The sequence below is a fragment of the Alexandromys fortis genome, unplaced genomic scaffold (assembly GCF_014885135.2).
Source record: "Alexandromys fortis isolate MF-2015 unplaced genomic scaffold, M_Fortis_MF-2015_v1.1 scaffold_76, whole genome shotgun sequence".
Classification (NCBI taxonomy): Eukaryota; Metazoa; Chordata; class Mammalia; order Rodentia; family Cricetidae; genus Alexandromys; species Alexandromys fortis.
In genome coordinates this window covers 6767209-6780362 of record NW_026067997.1, presented here as the reverse complement: position 1 = coordinate 6780362, position 13154 = coordinate 6767209, and the positions used below count along the sequence as shown (strand labels likewise).

General features: G+C 42.5%; 1 protein-coding gene across 15 annotated transcripts in view; it reads right to left on the bottom strand.

Moving 5' to 3' along the window:
- Mast4 (microtubule associated serine/threonine kinase family member 4) overlaps positions 1-13154 on the bottom strand; it is a 905780-nt gene that overhangs the window by 38934 nt on the left and 853692 nt on the right. For all 15 annotated transcript variants that reach the window (XM_050160400.1, XM_050160395.1, XM_050160398.1 and 12 more), the window contains 4 exons: positions 11042-11112; positions 8606-8691; positions 2062-2270; positions 288-426 (listed from right to left, as the gene is read on the bottom strand). In XM_050160400.1, coding sequence (XP_050016357.1) covers positions 288-426; positions 2062-2270; positions 8606-8691; positions 11042-11112 — 505 coding nt within the window. The remainder of the gene's footprint in view (positions 1-287; positions 427-2061; positions 2271-8605; positions 8692-11041; positions 11113-13154) is intronic.

Here is a 13154-nt window from a genome sequence, read left to right as displayed (position 1 = left end):
TGCCAGAAGACAGCACTATTCTACGTCACTGTTCAAAGATTATATGATAAAAAGGAAATTAATTCTAGCTTTGGAGTCATTTTCCCTATTTCTCATAAGTTCTCATTGTAAACACTAGTCTCTTTCAAAGATTGTATAAAAATTACCATTAAGTTACTATGAAAATAACTCATATTTTATATTAAAGAGAATTTTTTGAAACGTGCAAATAGCCTTAAAACACTTCAGGCAGAAGAAGCTGTTCAGTATTATGTAAAAGAAGACATTTGTTTTATCAGTGCACATACTTGTCCGGCTTCAAATCCCTGTGCACAATGCCATAATTATGCAGGTACTCCAAGGCCAAGACCGTCTCAGCAAAGTACATCCTGGCCATATCAACTGGGAGAGGACCCATGTTTTTCATTAAGGTTGCACAGTCTCCCCCTGTGAAACACAAGACATAAACTCAGTAAGAACAGCATCAAGCAGGATTAATGAAGACTAGTGCTGTAGACTACGGAACTTCAAAGCAAAAGGATCGCCTTCCTAAGAGGAGGCTTTGTGAAGGCGTCATGTTTCTCATGAAGCTGCGGAGTGAAGAAAGCAGTCTGACTCTGTAGTGAACTGTGTTCTGGTAACCTCTAGCAGCATTCGTGATGATAGTACTAATTTACAATTTACCGGTGTAAAACACAGATGCTAGAATTAGATGGCCGGGGTGGATGCCTCTTGGCCCTGAGCAGCTGAGAGCTCTTAGGCAAATGATTTTGGTGGTCTTGCTTACTTCAGTGTGATGTCAGGTGAGACACGTCACCCTTTTACAGCAGAGGCTCTCAACTCCTTTGGGGTGGAACAACCCTTTCACAGAGGTTACATATCAGCTAATGTAAATGATTCCTAACAGTAGCAAAATTATAGTTATGAAGTGGCAATAAAATAATTTTATGATGGGGGGTCACCACAACATGAGGAGCTGTATTAAAGGGTTGCTGCATGAGGAAGGTTGAGAACCACTTCTTGATAGGATTATTTATTTGAGACTCTTTCTGTGACAAGGAATGAGGACACGGCCTCACACATATCAAATGTGATAAAGAGTCACTATAGCAACAACCACAACAGTTCAGAAGCAAGCTGCTGGGGTGGTAGGAAGAACAATGGATGGAACTCAGGCAAACTGGGCTCTGTCTAGTACTCAGTTCCCTTTCTTGGCTGTCAATCCCCTTAGCTGCAAGACAGGAAAGGTTTAAGTAAAAATCTCTACTATTTCTTAGAGATTTACAGTGAGGGTATTCCTTCAAATACAGATCAGAGTTTAAACCACAGAGAGGAGGGTTCATGACTCTGCTGACCTATTTACTAACTTTATGTCGACAATGATGAGGGTGGATGGAAAGTCTCAGAAATTTAATGGAGAGAGAGAGAGAGAGAGAGAGAGAGAGAGAGAGAGAGAGAGAGAGAGAGAGAGAGAGATATTACTTTGAACATTTAAAATGCACACCACAAACTGTTGAGCAGGCTTGGGCATGGTAGTTCGGACATGCCAGTAACCCTAGCACTCAAGAGACTGAGGCAGAAAAATTATAAAGTTTGAGACCTGCTTGGCTATAAAGAAGATTGTCTGTTTAAAAAGACAGAAGACTGGGGAAATGTGAAGCCTGGGAATACTGGCTGGATTTTTAATTTCCTACCATAGGCTAAAAGGGATGTATTTGAAATGTACTTTTTAAGAAGACTAATTACGATGAACAGGTTTTATGATGTGTGATAAAAGGAAGTGGGAAGAAAAAGTCCTATCACCTATATTCCAACTTTAATGACCAATTGCAGGGAGGCAGTTAGGATTAAAAGCTATTAAAAAAGAAAACAACCTTTTCCCAAATAACACTAATTTCCCCTTTGCTATAGTCACAGGCATTTTATGAGCAATTACCAGAAGATAATGCCTGGGAATTCAGCCATCTCATGGCTGGTTTCAGTTCCTAGGTGGGGATAGCTGTTATGTGGTACAAAGGCAGCTTCAGCGGCAAGGACACCTGGGTGTAGGCCCTGTGCTGTGTGCGTGCGAGAGCCATGTACCTTCTACATACTCCATGACCATGCACAGTTGGCGTCTTGTTTCAAAGGAGCAATACATGCTGACCACGAAGGGGTTCTCCGCGAAGGTGAGGATGTCACGTTCCACTAAGGCCTGCTGGATCTGGTTCCGAAGGATGAGGTTCTGTTTATTGATCTTCTTCATGGCAAACCTCTGCCGGGATTCTTTATGCCGAACAAAGTAGACCGCCCTAAAATGGAGTACAGGAAAACAAAAGGTAAGGATGCTCATGGGATACACAAGCCCCACAAGCCCCACGCTTTTGGGGTTTATAACAGCTCAAACTAAGGTGCCATAGCTGAGCTGGTGACTTGGAAACATCCCATTCTAGGCCAAAGTCCTTTGGTTAGATTGACTTTCTAAAAAAAAAAAATCCTTTAATAAAGATCATACATAAAGCATCAAATTTGCCTTTGCTGCTCCAAAAGGGGGCAGACAGTCCCCAGAGTGAGCTATTTCTCAAGAGCTTAGCTGATGTTTTCAGTTTTTCCACAAACAAAACAAAATCCGATATATAAATCAGAACTGGAAAGAATTAACAAAATTACACACAGATCACGAGCAACGTCCTTTCTAGCATTAGACATATGTTAGGCACGTTTTCTGGACTGACTAAAGCAGTAATTTTCTAAATGATACCCTTGGGATCTGCAAAGAGGACCACAGCTTCTTAGAGACGCTGGTCTCCAATTGAGAGTAATTACTTCCCATGGAATCTCCAGATAAATGAGAAGTGTGTACGAGGATATTTGAGATTGTTCTGCAACCAAGAGCAGCATTCTTCCGTCACTGTAGACTCCTCACGCACACCCTCTATGAACTCCAGCAGCAAATACATCTCCCAACCTAACAGGGGAGGGACAGTGAGGGAGCGTATGTCTCTCCTGGCCAAGCTATGAAGCCCTTTACAGTATAAAATGAACAGACTAGGCCACACCTGGTCTTTGCTATGGCCTGGTCCAGACACCTCTAGAAAGACATGGAAGCTCCTCAGGCCTAGGATGACCTTGGAGAAAGGAATACTTAGGGGCAGGAGTCCTAAAAAACCCCACTAAGAAATGAGCAACAAGGAAAAGGCCCAGGCCTTACAAGTCATTCCACTTATTTTCACAGAAGGGCAGCTTTGACCTTCCAAAGGCAGTGCTCAAGTAAGTGATTCCCTAAAGGACCTAAAGGACCACTAAGACTGGACATGCTGTTCTGATAACAAAGGCATTAATTAAATAAGTAGTTTATCTAAAAAGCCACTGATCCTTGCAATTATACATACATATGTACACACACACACGCACACACACACACAATTGATATGCCTTCCAAAACAAGGAGCTATGTGAACTTAGATGTGTTTTCCACCAGCGAGCTCAGTTTCTCTAAGCAATGGATGGCTGGTTGTAAAGAAGGCTGAGACGCTTCGCTCTCTACTGAACCAGTAGGCATTCGGGGCACTGACATAAGTCTCAGTATATTCAAATCTCATTCCATACATATGGTGTTCAACTAGGGACTGTCTTTTCTCTCCCACCTCTTTTATATTTTCATCATATCCCTGTCTTTTCTTTGTTCACCGTGTCACACATCTGTGCTTCTATATTGTCTTTGGCCTTGCTCCCTTTCTTCATTTACTTGGTTTCCTAGTTTTTCGTTTACTTTATGATACAAAGGAAGGTCTCTTTGTGACCCTCCTCAAAATGACCCACTGAGCCTCTTGCTACTTTGGTTCTCACCATAAAGCAAAACCACATGAGCTCCATAAGACTCCATTAAAAAGATTAGCTAATACAGATAAACAGGTAAAGCAATAGTTATGATTTTAATGTTAAAAATCCTCACAGATTAGTGTTTGACCACCCGGTCCCCAGAAGGTGGTGGTGTGTGGGGAGATCGTGGAGCCTTGAGGAAAGAGGGTGATTGGATGGATCGGAGGTGGTGTCTGCTTCCTGGTTTATGCAAGAGGTAGCACGTGTGCGGCAAGCTGCTGCCAGTATGGAAGGAGTTCAGTTACCCATACCTCCCCTGCCATGCGGGACTGAGCCTCTAAGGAACATGAACAAATCCTCCCTCCTTCAGGTACTTTCCTCACTCTTTGGTGGCAGCAAAGAGAAAAGTAGCTAGTAACTAAGTAGCCAATGAAGTGTAACCATGACAACCAGAGGCTCTGTGTCACTAATAAGTGTTTTGGAAGGTTTCAAAAGATGCAGATGACTCAATAAAATTCCTATTGGTTTCAGTGGGAGTGAACTTTCGAAAAGCTGACAAGACATTCAGAGGCCAACACTCAGACTACCCCAAATCTCAGCTTCACCTTCAAAGCTGGGAAGCAGAACCCATGCGCTCTAAATACAGCTCATATCAACTGTCTTCAAAGGCCTCAAAAACCTAAAGACAATATACACGTGCAGGTTAAACTTAAATGTTTAGCATACATGTTTTCTAAAAATTCCCTATTATTAGCAACTTTTAAATTAATGATCCGGCTAGTACATAGCTCTAAATCTGATGAAAAGCTTCTACTGTAATCTCCCTCTTAAAATCACTGGTTGGGATAAAATAAAAAGTCCAGATATTGAAAGCGGCGTCTAATCATGATGGCGACAGAATATGGAAACAGTCACAGAGGAGTACGGAAAATGACTTGGCCACCCCCCAAATATGATACACACTGGTGAACCTTTGCTATTGAAATGGATTTCTGAAATGAGGGATCTATTTTTAAATAAAATCAAGTTGAAATAGTAACACAAAAATGATCCCTTTTTTATAACAGCTTACCTCGTCTTCCAAGTCACCTAGACCGTAACTTGCCTTCCAGCTTTTCCTTCACTATTTCACATTAAGCTCAGTGCAGAGGACCCTCAGACCTGTACTCTGAATTTGACACTGAAACTATCATGAGGTTGACGCTTTGATTTTTAACCAAGTATTGATCAAGCTGCTGGAGGACTTAAGATTTGCTGTTGCTCAAAGTCTTGTGGTTGAGGACTTGTAGGTCATTTCTGCTATGTTGGTCACTGATCATGGGGCCTTGAACATTTCAGGCAAGGAATCTACCATGGGGAGATATCCTTGGTCTCTATTTTATGTTCTTATATTTCTGTTTTGCTTTTGGAGTATTATTCTTATTGCTAAAATTTATTTAGTAGTAACTGTATCTGCCACATACATCTGTTATCTTTTGCTATATGGCAATGTTCTAGATCTTCTTTCATCAGCAGAGAGCAAGACCTTGAGAAAGAGACCAACTGATGAACAACTAACACTGTTGAATGCACTCTGAATGTCCTAATGACCCAGCACTGCACTGTCTGCTAAGGCTCTCTATTTGTTTCCTGGCCCCCAGCATTGCTTGGTTGGACAAGGATATTCTGCTTCTTCCGCCACAGGTAAGCCCGAGAGTGGGAAATGACATCGTGGGGAGGCATCTGGAGATCTTTGCCCTCCAGGAGCCAGATGTGTCTCTGCCTATGTAAGGTAAGTGAAGTAAGGCATGGGAGAGGGTCCCTGAAACCCAGCGAGCACCTGCCTCAGCAAGCATGACTCTGAAAGCCCAGTGCACATATGAGAGCCAGCAGATCCATAAGTGTAAGCAGGAAAACACAATGGGACATAGAAAGGAAGGGCGATCATAGCATGTGCGAACAGCTGTGTGTCGGCTGGCCCCCATGGCTCTTACTAGTCAATGTCTCTGACCCTGGAGGGGTGAGAGAACAGTGTGGACCCAGCTCGAAAAGAAAAGTAAAATCGGGGAGAACTGTTGCAACATCAAGTGTTTCAACAACCGAGTCCACGTTATTCTTTTAGCTGTGTGTAGTGGCACACACCGGTAATAGGAGGATCAGGGGTTCAAAGCCAGTCTGCTCTACATGGCAAATTGGAGGCCAGCCTGGGCTAATCCAAATGGGCGAAAAATCTCTAAAAACATTTGAGGTCATGGGTTAGAAAGCCAATCAATATTCAATAGAAAGAAGTTAGATCTTTATTCCTCAACTGGGATAACAGAAAGTTTTAATCAGGGACACTTGGAAGGAGAGGAGAACTCTGCAGGAGGCTCTGTGACCCTGAGAGCCTCTTCCACAGATATCAACAACCTCACCAGGCTCTTGCACAGAGAACACAGACAGAGGCCAGATGAAAGGAGGATTACCAGCTTCCATCTTCAAAGAGTACTATGGCATGATCACACGTATGGACAGCAAGCATAACAAGACAGTGCTGTGTGTCTTACCATGCTTTTATCATGAGAGGGTTAGCGCCTATCGCCAGCAGCAGTTGGCGAGGACACAGTCTATCTGTGTTTCTCTGAGTCACTGATGTATATAGTGATGCCCTGCTACACAGATACCCAAGACAAGAGGAAGAGCCGAGATCCTCGACCCATCTAAGGGTCTATTTGTTCATCTAGATAGAAGAAAGCATCATGGCTAGTTGAACTGACAGGGGTAGCTCCATTCCAATTTTAAACTAGAAATAATTCAGATAGAAAGGAAATCTGTCAGAAATGTAATGAGATATTACATCCAAGAAGAGAAGAGAGGAAAGTGGTTCTGGCTGATCAGCAAAGGCTCCGACGGGCAGCCTGTGAGCCCATTAATGACTTGGCCTGCATCCTGGGTGTTTACAATTCACAGCTTGTTTAACTTCTTGTATATTCCCCACCATTCCCCAAAGTGTGATATACCTCATCTACTATACAGTGGTTTAATTGCACTACAAATGAGTTTACTCAACCAATTAGAACTCCAAATACTGCTAAGAAACATGACCAAGATTTACAAAAGTCTTGCTTCTCAGAATATCTTACTCCAGAATTCATTTCACTGCTGAAAAAGAGCTGAGCAGTGCTCCAACCCTGTGCCTGCAAGATCAACCTGCTGGCTTCTTCCAGAAAGATTATTTAAAAAAAAAAAAAAAAAAACAAGCTGCAATAAACAAAGGAAAGGCATATAAAATTGCATGCTAGAAAACTTTCAGTGAGGAAAGCAAATATTGCAAAAAGATAACATGTAAAAGCATTCATGGGCTACATCAGGAAACATGCCATTTGACATAATCCTGAAAGCCAGTGAGGCATAGGGAGGGCTCACAAATATTTAAGTTCTTTGCTAAGTTAATGGTGTGGAAAATATTAGAGGTGAAAAACCACTTAGGAGAAACATCCCTTGCGGCACAATAAAAACCACTTTCTCATCTGCTCCTCGGTGGATAAATGACAATAAATGTCTCAGGGATAATTTATTGCTCTTCATATACAGATGGAATTGGGATTAATACTTAATTAAGATAGAATTCTTGGGGAATCTAAAATGGATTAGGTCATAGTTTCCATGTTAATTGCCCTTCTATACTACTTACTGGTAACTCAGAATTTACTATTTACAATTTGCTGTGGTTAGTATTTACTCTACAGCCTGGGAAGGAAACTGTCTATTGCAGTGGTGCTCAACCTTCCTAGGCTTCGTCCCTTTAATACAGTTTTTCATGTGGGGGTAAACATTATGAATCATAATGTAAATATCCAATAGACAGAATATCTGATCTTCGACCCCTGCAAAAGGGTCATTTGACTCCCAATGGGTCATGAATCATGGGTTAAGAACCCCTGGCCTATAGAAATGGATCAAGGAATTCAACAAGAGGGTATCAATGGTTCCCAGAAGAGAAAAACAGTAAATGTTTAAAAACATGAAAACACTAACTATGGTGACACCGTTTCACAGATACCGAAAAACTAGTGTGTAACAGGGTACAGAAGTGTACCATGTGTGTGAAGTGCATGTCAACAGATAAAACACACAAAAAAATAATAAAAAAATGTTGGAAAAGCAGTAGGGACGCAAGCCCTCTAATCCTGGCACTCAGAAGGTAGAAACAGAAGGGTCAGGAATTCAAGGTCATCCTCAACTATATAGTAAGTTCAAGGTCAGCCTGGATTATGTGAGACCTTGTATAGAAATTTTTGAGAAAAGAAAACCCGTTATGAAAAGGGATACTAAGAATTGGGGGGGTGACAGGAATTTAGTGCCCACTAGAGAGTGAGAACGTGTTTTGAAGACATTTGGATGACTCCAGAGCATACCTCTCTTCCTTCAGAAATAAAAATGGATCAAGGAACAAATGCTATCTGTGGTTTTAGTGGTTTATCCAATTTAATAAACATGCTAGTATATGAAGTCACATGTGTGTGGCGTGTTTCACACAATATATAACACGTATGATATCAACCAAGAGCCAAATGCCTTTCAGCAACAAGCACAGATTTAGTCATAGAAACAGGAATATAGAACATTTTTCTTCTACTTTATAAAATCTTTCCGATCTTCTAAAATAAGTCCTGGGTCATCAACTATGTCTTTAGTTGGGTCTTCAGAAGTGACTCTGGCTTCATGTTATACCCAAGGGGAAAGAAGTAGCCTTCTAAAACATCAGTCCCCGACAGCATCTACCAAGCATAAGGTAAAAGTAGAAACCAAATGTCATACTCAGGTTCGCTGCAATATGCTAGAGGGCCTTGCTAGGATTACTCACCCATAGGCTCCATTGCTGATCAATTTAATTGTTTCAAAATCACTCTCTCGGGGTTTCCTTCGAAGTCTCAGGGAAGTATTTGAGCTCTGGGGAAGAGAATGTGAACAGTTAAAATGCAGTTTCGATTTGGAGACAATGACCATAATGTGGTGCTTAACCCGCAGACTATGGTGTTCTCAATAGCGGACCTGGGACCAGCTCCAAGGATCTCGCTGCCCCAGCAGCAACTGAGCTGCGGCTCCTAGCGAGTCCCTAGTAGCTTCATTTAAGCAAGTCCGTGATGCCAAAAGAATACGTGTGAAGGCTTCAGAAACTTAAGTTTCATCCTGGTTCTGCATTTTAATGCTAAGTCTAAAATGTCAAACCTTCCCTCTGCTTTCATTCAGAAAAGGCCAGGACAGCTGTCACCTGTGCTAGGGGAGAATGCGGACTCCCCATTCCTGACCAGACCGTATCTTTTTCATTCAGTGGACTCCCCAATCCTGACCAGACCGTATCTTTTTCATTCAGTGGACTCCCCAATCCTGACCAGACCTTATTTTTTTCACTCAGTGTACTCCCCAATCCTGACCAGACCTTATCTTTTTCACTCTGTGGCACTCTACAGATGGCAGGTGACAGTTTCTTAGATGTGGAACGCCTACTCATGTTTTCCAGAACTCTTACTATGTCTTAAATACCGCCATTCTAAATGACAGCTCTCTAAACAGTTTAGCTTAATGAACAGGAATAACCTTGTCGCTTTGAGTAAGTCTCTTGTGCCTCATTCATCTCAGCAGCTGCTTAGCTCCTCCGAGTCCAGAATTCCCTCTCCATCATTCTGTAAGACGCCATGATGTTGGGGTATGCACAAGTCTCTCCTGTCAGGAAGGCATCTCTTCCCCCAGCACTCTGCTCATCTTTGGAAGGCTTGCACACCAACTCCTCATCTTCTTACATTACTTCAGCTCTTCCCTTATTCCGTCACGTCTACTTGGAAAACAGAACCAGTCCCTGGCCTTAGGGCTACTTGACCTCCTCAATCCAAACAGCCTCCAGTCTCTTGCACTTCCTCTTAGCCTCTGGCTATAGGACCTAAATCTTATCATGACTTCATCCACTTCCCTGGTTTCCTCTCTGGAAGCATTTCAAGCTGGGGACCACTTGATGGTTCTGCACAGGCCCTCTCATCCTTCCCATCACTGATGATGAAATCACTCGGATCTGCCACTGGAAAGATCTCCCTCCAAGCCCGAGTACTGCAGACTCCAATCACCAGTTTAATGGTTCTTAGAAATTTCAAAGGAACTGCAGTTTCAACACATCCCAACTGTAACAGTTATGATAATGAAATTAGCATAGCAACTGTCAATTAGCACTTAACTATGGGACACTTCCCTGGCCACTGCCCATGGGACATTTCATCTAGCTTTTTTATCCAGACTGAGAAGCTGGGGCTCAGAGAACTCCTTCCCCTGACTAGTATGCACACTTTGTAAGAGGTCGTTCGTTTTCAAATCAAGGCAATCTGGATCTAGAGTCTGGGTTCTCAAACCTCAGGCTACAGAACATGCTCCCACCTTCCTACCCACTTGGCTTCATCCTGGCTTCTCTAAGGATGCTCACTTCTTAGGAGAATGTCCCCGGTCATCAGGAACTCTCCTCAGTGCCACCAGTGCCGCCTCTTAACTGGCATTCCTGTATTCCTTTTGCTTTCAAGCCATGACTCTGACCAGGTCATCTCCCTGTTTACTCCCTCCTCTCTCATACACATGCTCTCCTTCATTGCTCAGTGGCTTCCCACGATCCTTAAAAAGAGGGCAACCTGCCAGGAGGTGGTGGCGCCTGCCTTTAGTTCCAGCACTTGGAAGGCAGAGACAGGTAGATCTCTGAGTTTGAGGCCAGCCTGGTCTACGGAGCGAGTTCCAGGACCGGCTCTAAAGCCACAGAGAAACCCTGTCTCAAAAACCTAAAGAAAAAAAGCAAGCTGATAAATGTGAGCAGGACCCTACTGACTAGTTTCCTTTAAGCTCTCCAGCTCTGGAGTCTTCTTAGCTGTTAGCCCTAGATCCACCTTGCATCTGAAGGGTGTGTGCCTCTGTACCTTCATGTCCTTCCTATTCCTTTTCCCATTTCAGCTCAAAGGCCATGCCCTTGGAAAATCTTCGGAGACTGGCCAGCTCTGAAATCTATTCATGGAATGATCTACTAGCTCATAGTTCATGGCCATCTTTTCTTCCCAGATGTTATTCATTCTCATAGCTGCTATTTTGATGTGTATGATGTCGTTTTATAAATTTCTGCCTTTTCTTAGGAGTGGGGCACTAAAATTATATGTTCGTGCCTTGCCCACAGACAATAAACATTTATAGAATAAAGTAATTAACACAGTCAAAAATCTCTAGATGCTAAGAAACAGAAGACCCGGCATGGTATTGCATCAGGAAAGATACTTACGACACTCAGTGATTCATCCGTCTCTGGTGTTTCCGCTGTCCCGCTATCATAATTCCCCAATTGAGCCATTTCTAAGTTTAAAAAAAAAAAGGAAAAAGAAAAAAAATTGAAATTGTATAAGGAGACAAAGCCAAAAACATTATTTAAAAAGAGAAAGAACATTTTGCTGTCTACACCAATATGCATACTACAGCCCAAAAGTCAAGAATGGCAGCTGCCATTTTGAGCATGTTCTCATAACACTTTCTCTAGATCTCCAGTTTTATAAATAGCCAGACCTGGGAGCATGGGCAACTGGGCCTCTGCTCCAGTGAGCAGCAGCCACTGGCTCAAGCGTGGTCTACCTTGCAAATCCTTGGGTGAGCTGGCAGTTTTGTCTATAATCCAAGAGAGGCAAGCCTTCCCAGGCTTTAACACACAGAAAAGATGCATTGGCTACAGTTTGGAGACGACTCTTGGTTGCAGGACACGAAGAATGTACAGTTCATCAGAGGTGATAATGGTGCTGTGAAGCACGATTAATAAAAACTCCGGGTCAGAAATTGGGTTCAACCTGAAGATCTGAAAAGCAAAACAGCCAGCCACTGGCTTCTACCTGGACCTCAGTCTGAAATGGCGATCCTGCCTCCATGAATCTCAGACTGAGACTGCATTCTGAGAGCGGTCTCTTCCTGTCTCATAATCGTCTCTAGGGCTGGGATTAAAGGCATGCACCATCCGATTTCTATGGCAACTAGTGTGGCTACGGGATGAAAGATGCCTGTCATTATGGTTACTGGGATTAAAAGTGCGTGTCATCGTGGCTACTGGGATTAAAAGTGTGTATTATCATAACCTGGTCTGTAAGGCTGCCTAGTAGGGCTCTTTTCCTCTCACATCATCAGGCAGGCTTTATTTCTTAAAATACAATGGAAATGCCACTACACTGGTGGGTACCTGGGGATGGGGATGAAAATACTTGGGCTGCCACTTCCTAGCTGAGTGACTTTTTAGCTGCAGGTTCTTCTGAAAGATGCGAGCGACATTATGTCTCAGAGCTTTTCTGAGTAGTGTGCGTGCCATGGCATGCAATGCTCTTAGCGTAGTCACTAATAAGAATTAAGTGTTCATTCAATGTTGGTTGTTATTTATTAATTACATTGTTCAGAGTAGTCAATTCTGGGCTGGATGCCCAAGCTTGACACCAGCTTAAGTACTTCCCTGGTGGTCTAGTTAAAAGTGACAAAGGCATCTAATGTCTAATTGCTCAGCCTGTGGCTTGGAGAGCATCCTTGAGTTTACACAAGTAAATGAGTGAGCCTAATTTATTCAATGTTCATCTTCACACTATCTTTAAGACATGTTTTATTAATAAGGACTATGAAAGAATTTTCTCCAAAAGCATTTTTAATTTTTCAAAACTGAATGTGTTACCAAAAAGTTATAGTTTTATTTTATTTTATTTTAGCTGTTTTGTAAGCATTTAAGATTGCTTTTTGGGCCTTTATTTCCTATCTTCTGGGAGCAGCAATTATTCATAACAGAGAGAAGACGAGAAGTCACACTGGAGTGCCGCCTTTAGGGGAAAATGTACAAATTCCGGGTCCTGCAGCAACAGCTGGACAGTGGTGCTAACATCCCCACTTTAGGTACAGGTGAAATTTGAGTAAAACTCTGCTGAGAGCACATGCTTTCTCAGTGTCACAGGAACGACTCAGACTTGAGTTTGACAGGCACCGCAGATACTCAGACTTGGTTTGTGGGGCTCTCAAGCAATGAGATGAGCTCTGGTACTGGGTAGCAGAGCTAGCTACAGGGATTTCTATTTGATACACAGATACTGTGCTGTCCCACACAGAGATCACGTCTATGGAAGGGCGCTCCTCCCCCACTGTGACTTGTTTAATTTTATGGAGACACAACGTAGCTTATCAGCCTGGCCTAGACCTCACTCCTGTGTACCAAAGGACAGTCCTACTTTGTCTGTTTTGATGTTATGAAGAAAAGGAAGCAAAAGTATCTCAGGGTTTGTCATCAAATTACCTGGAGACATCACATTTTAAATATTAAAATATATATTGGAAAACTATTCTCAGAATGAATCATGAAAATTATTTGGAGTAAAGAAAAATTT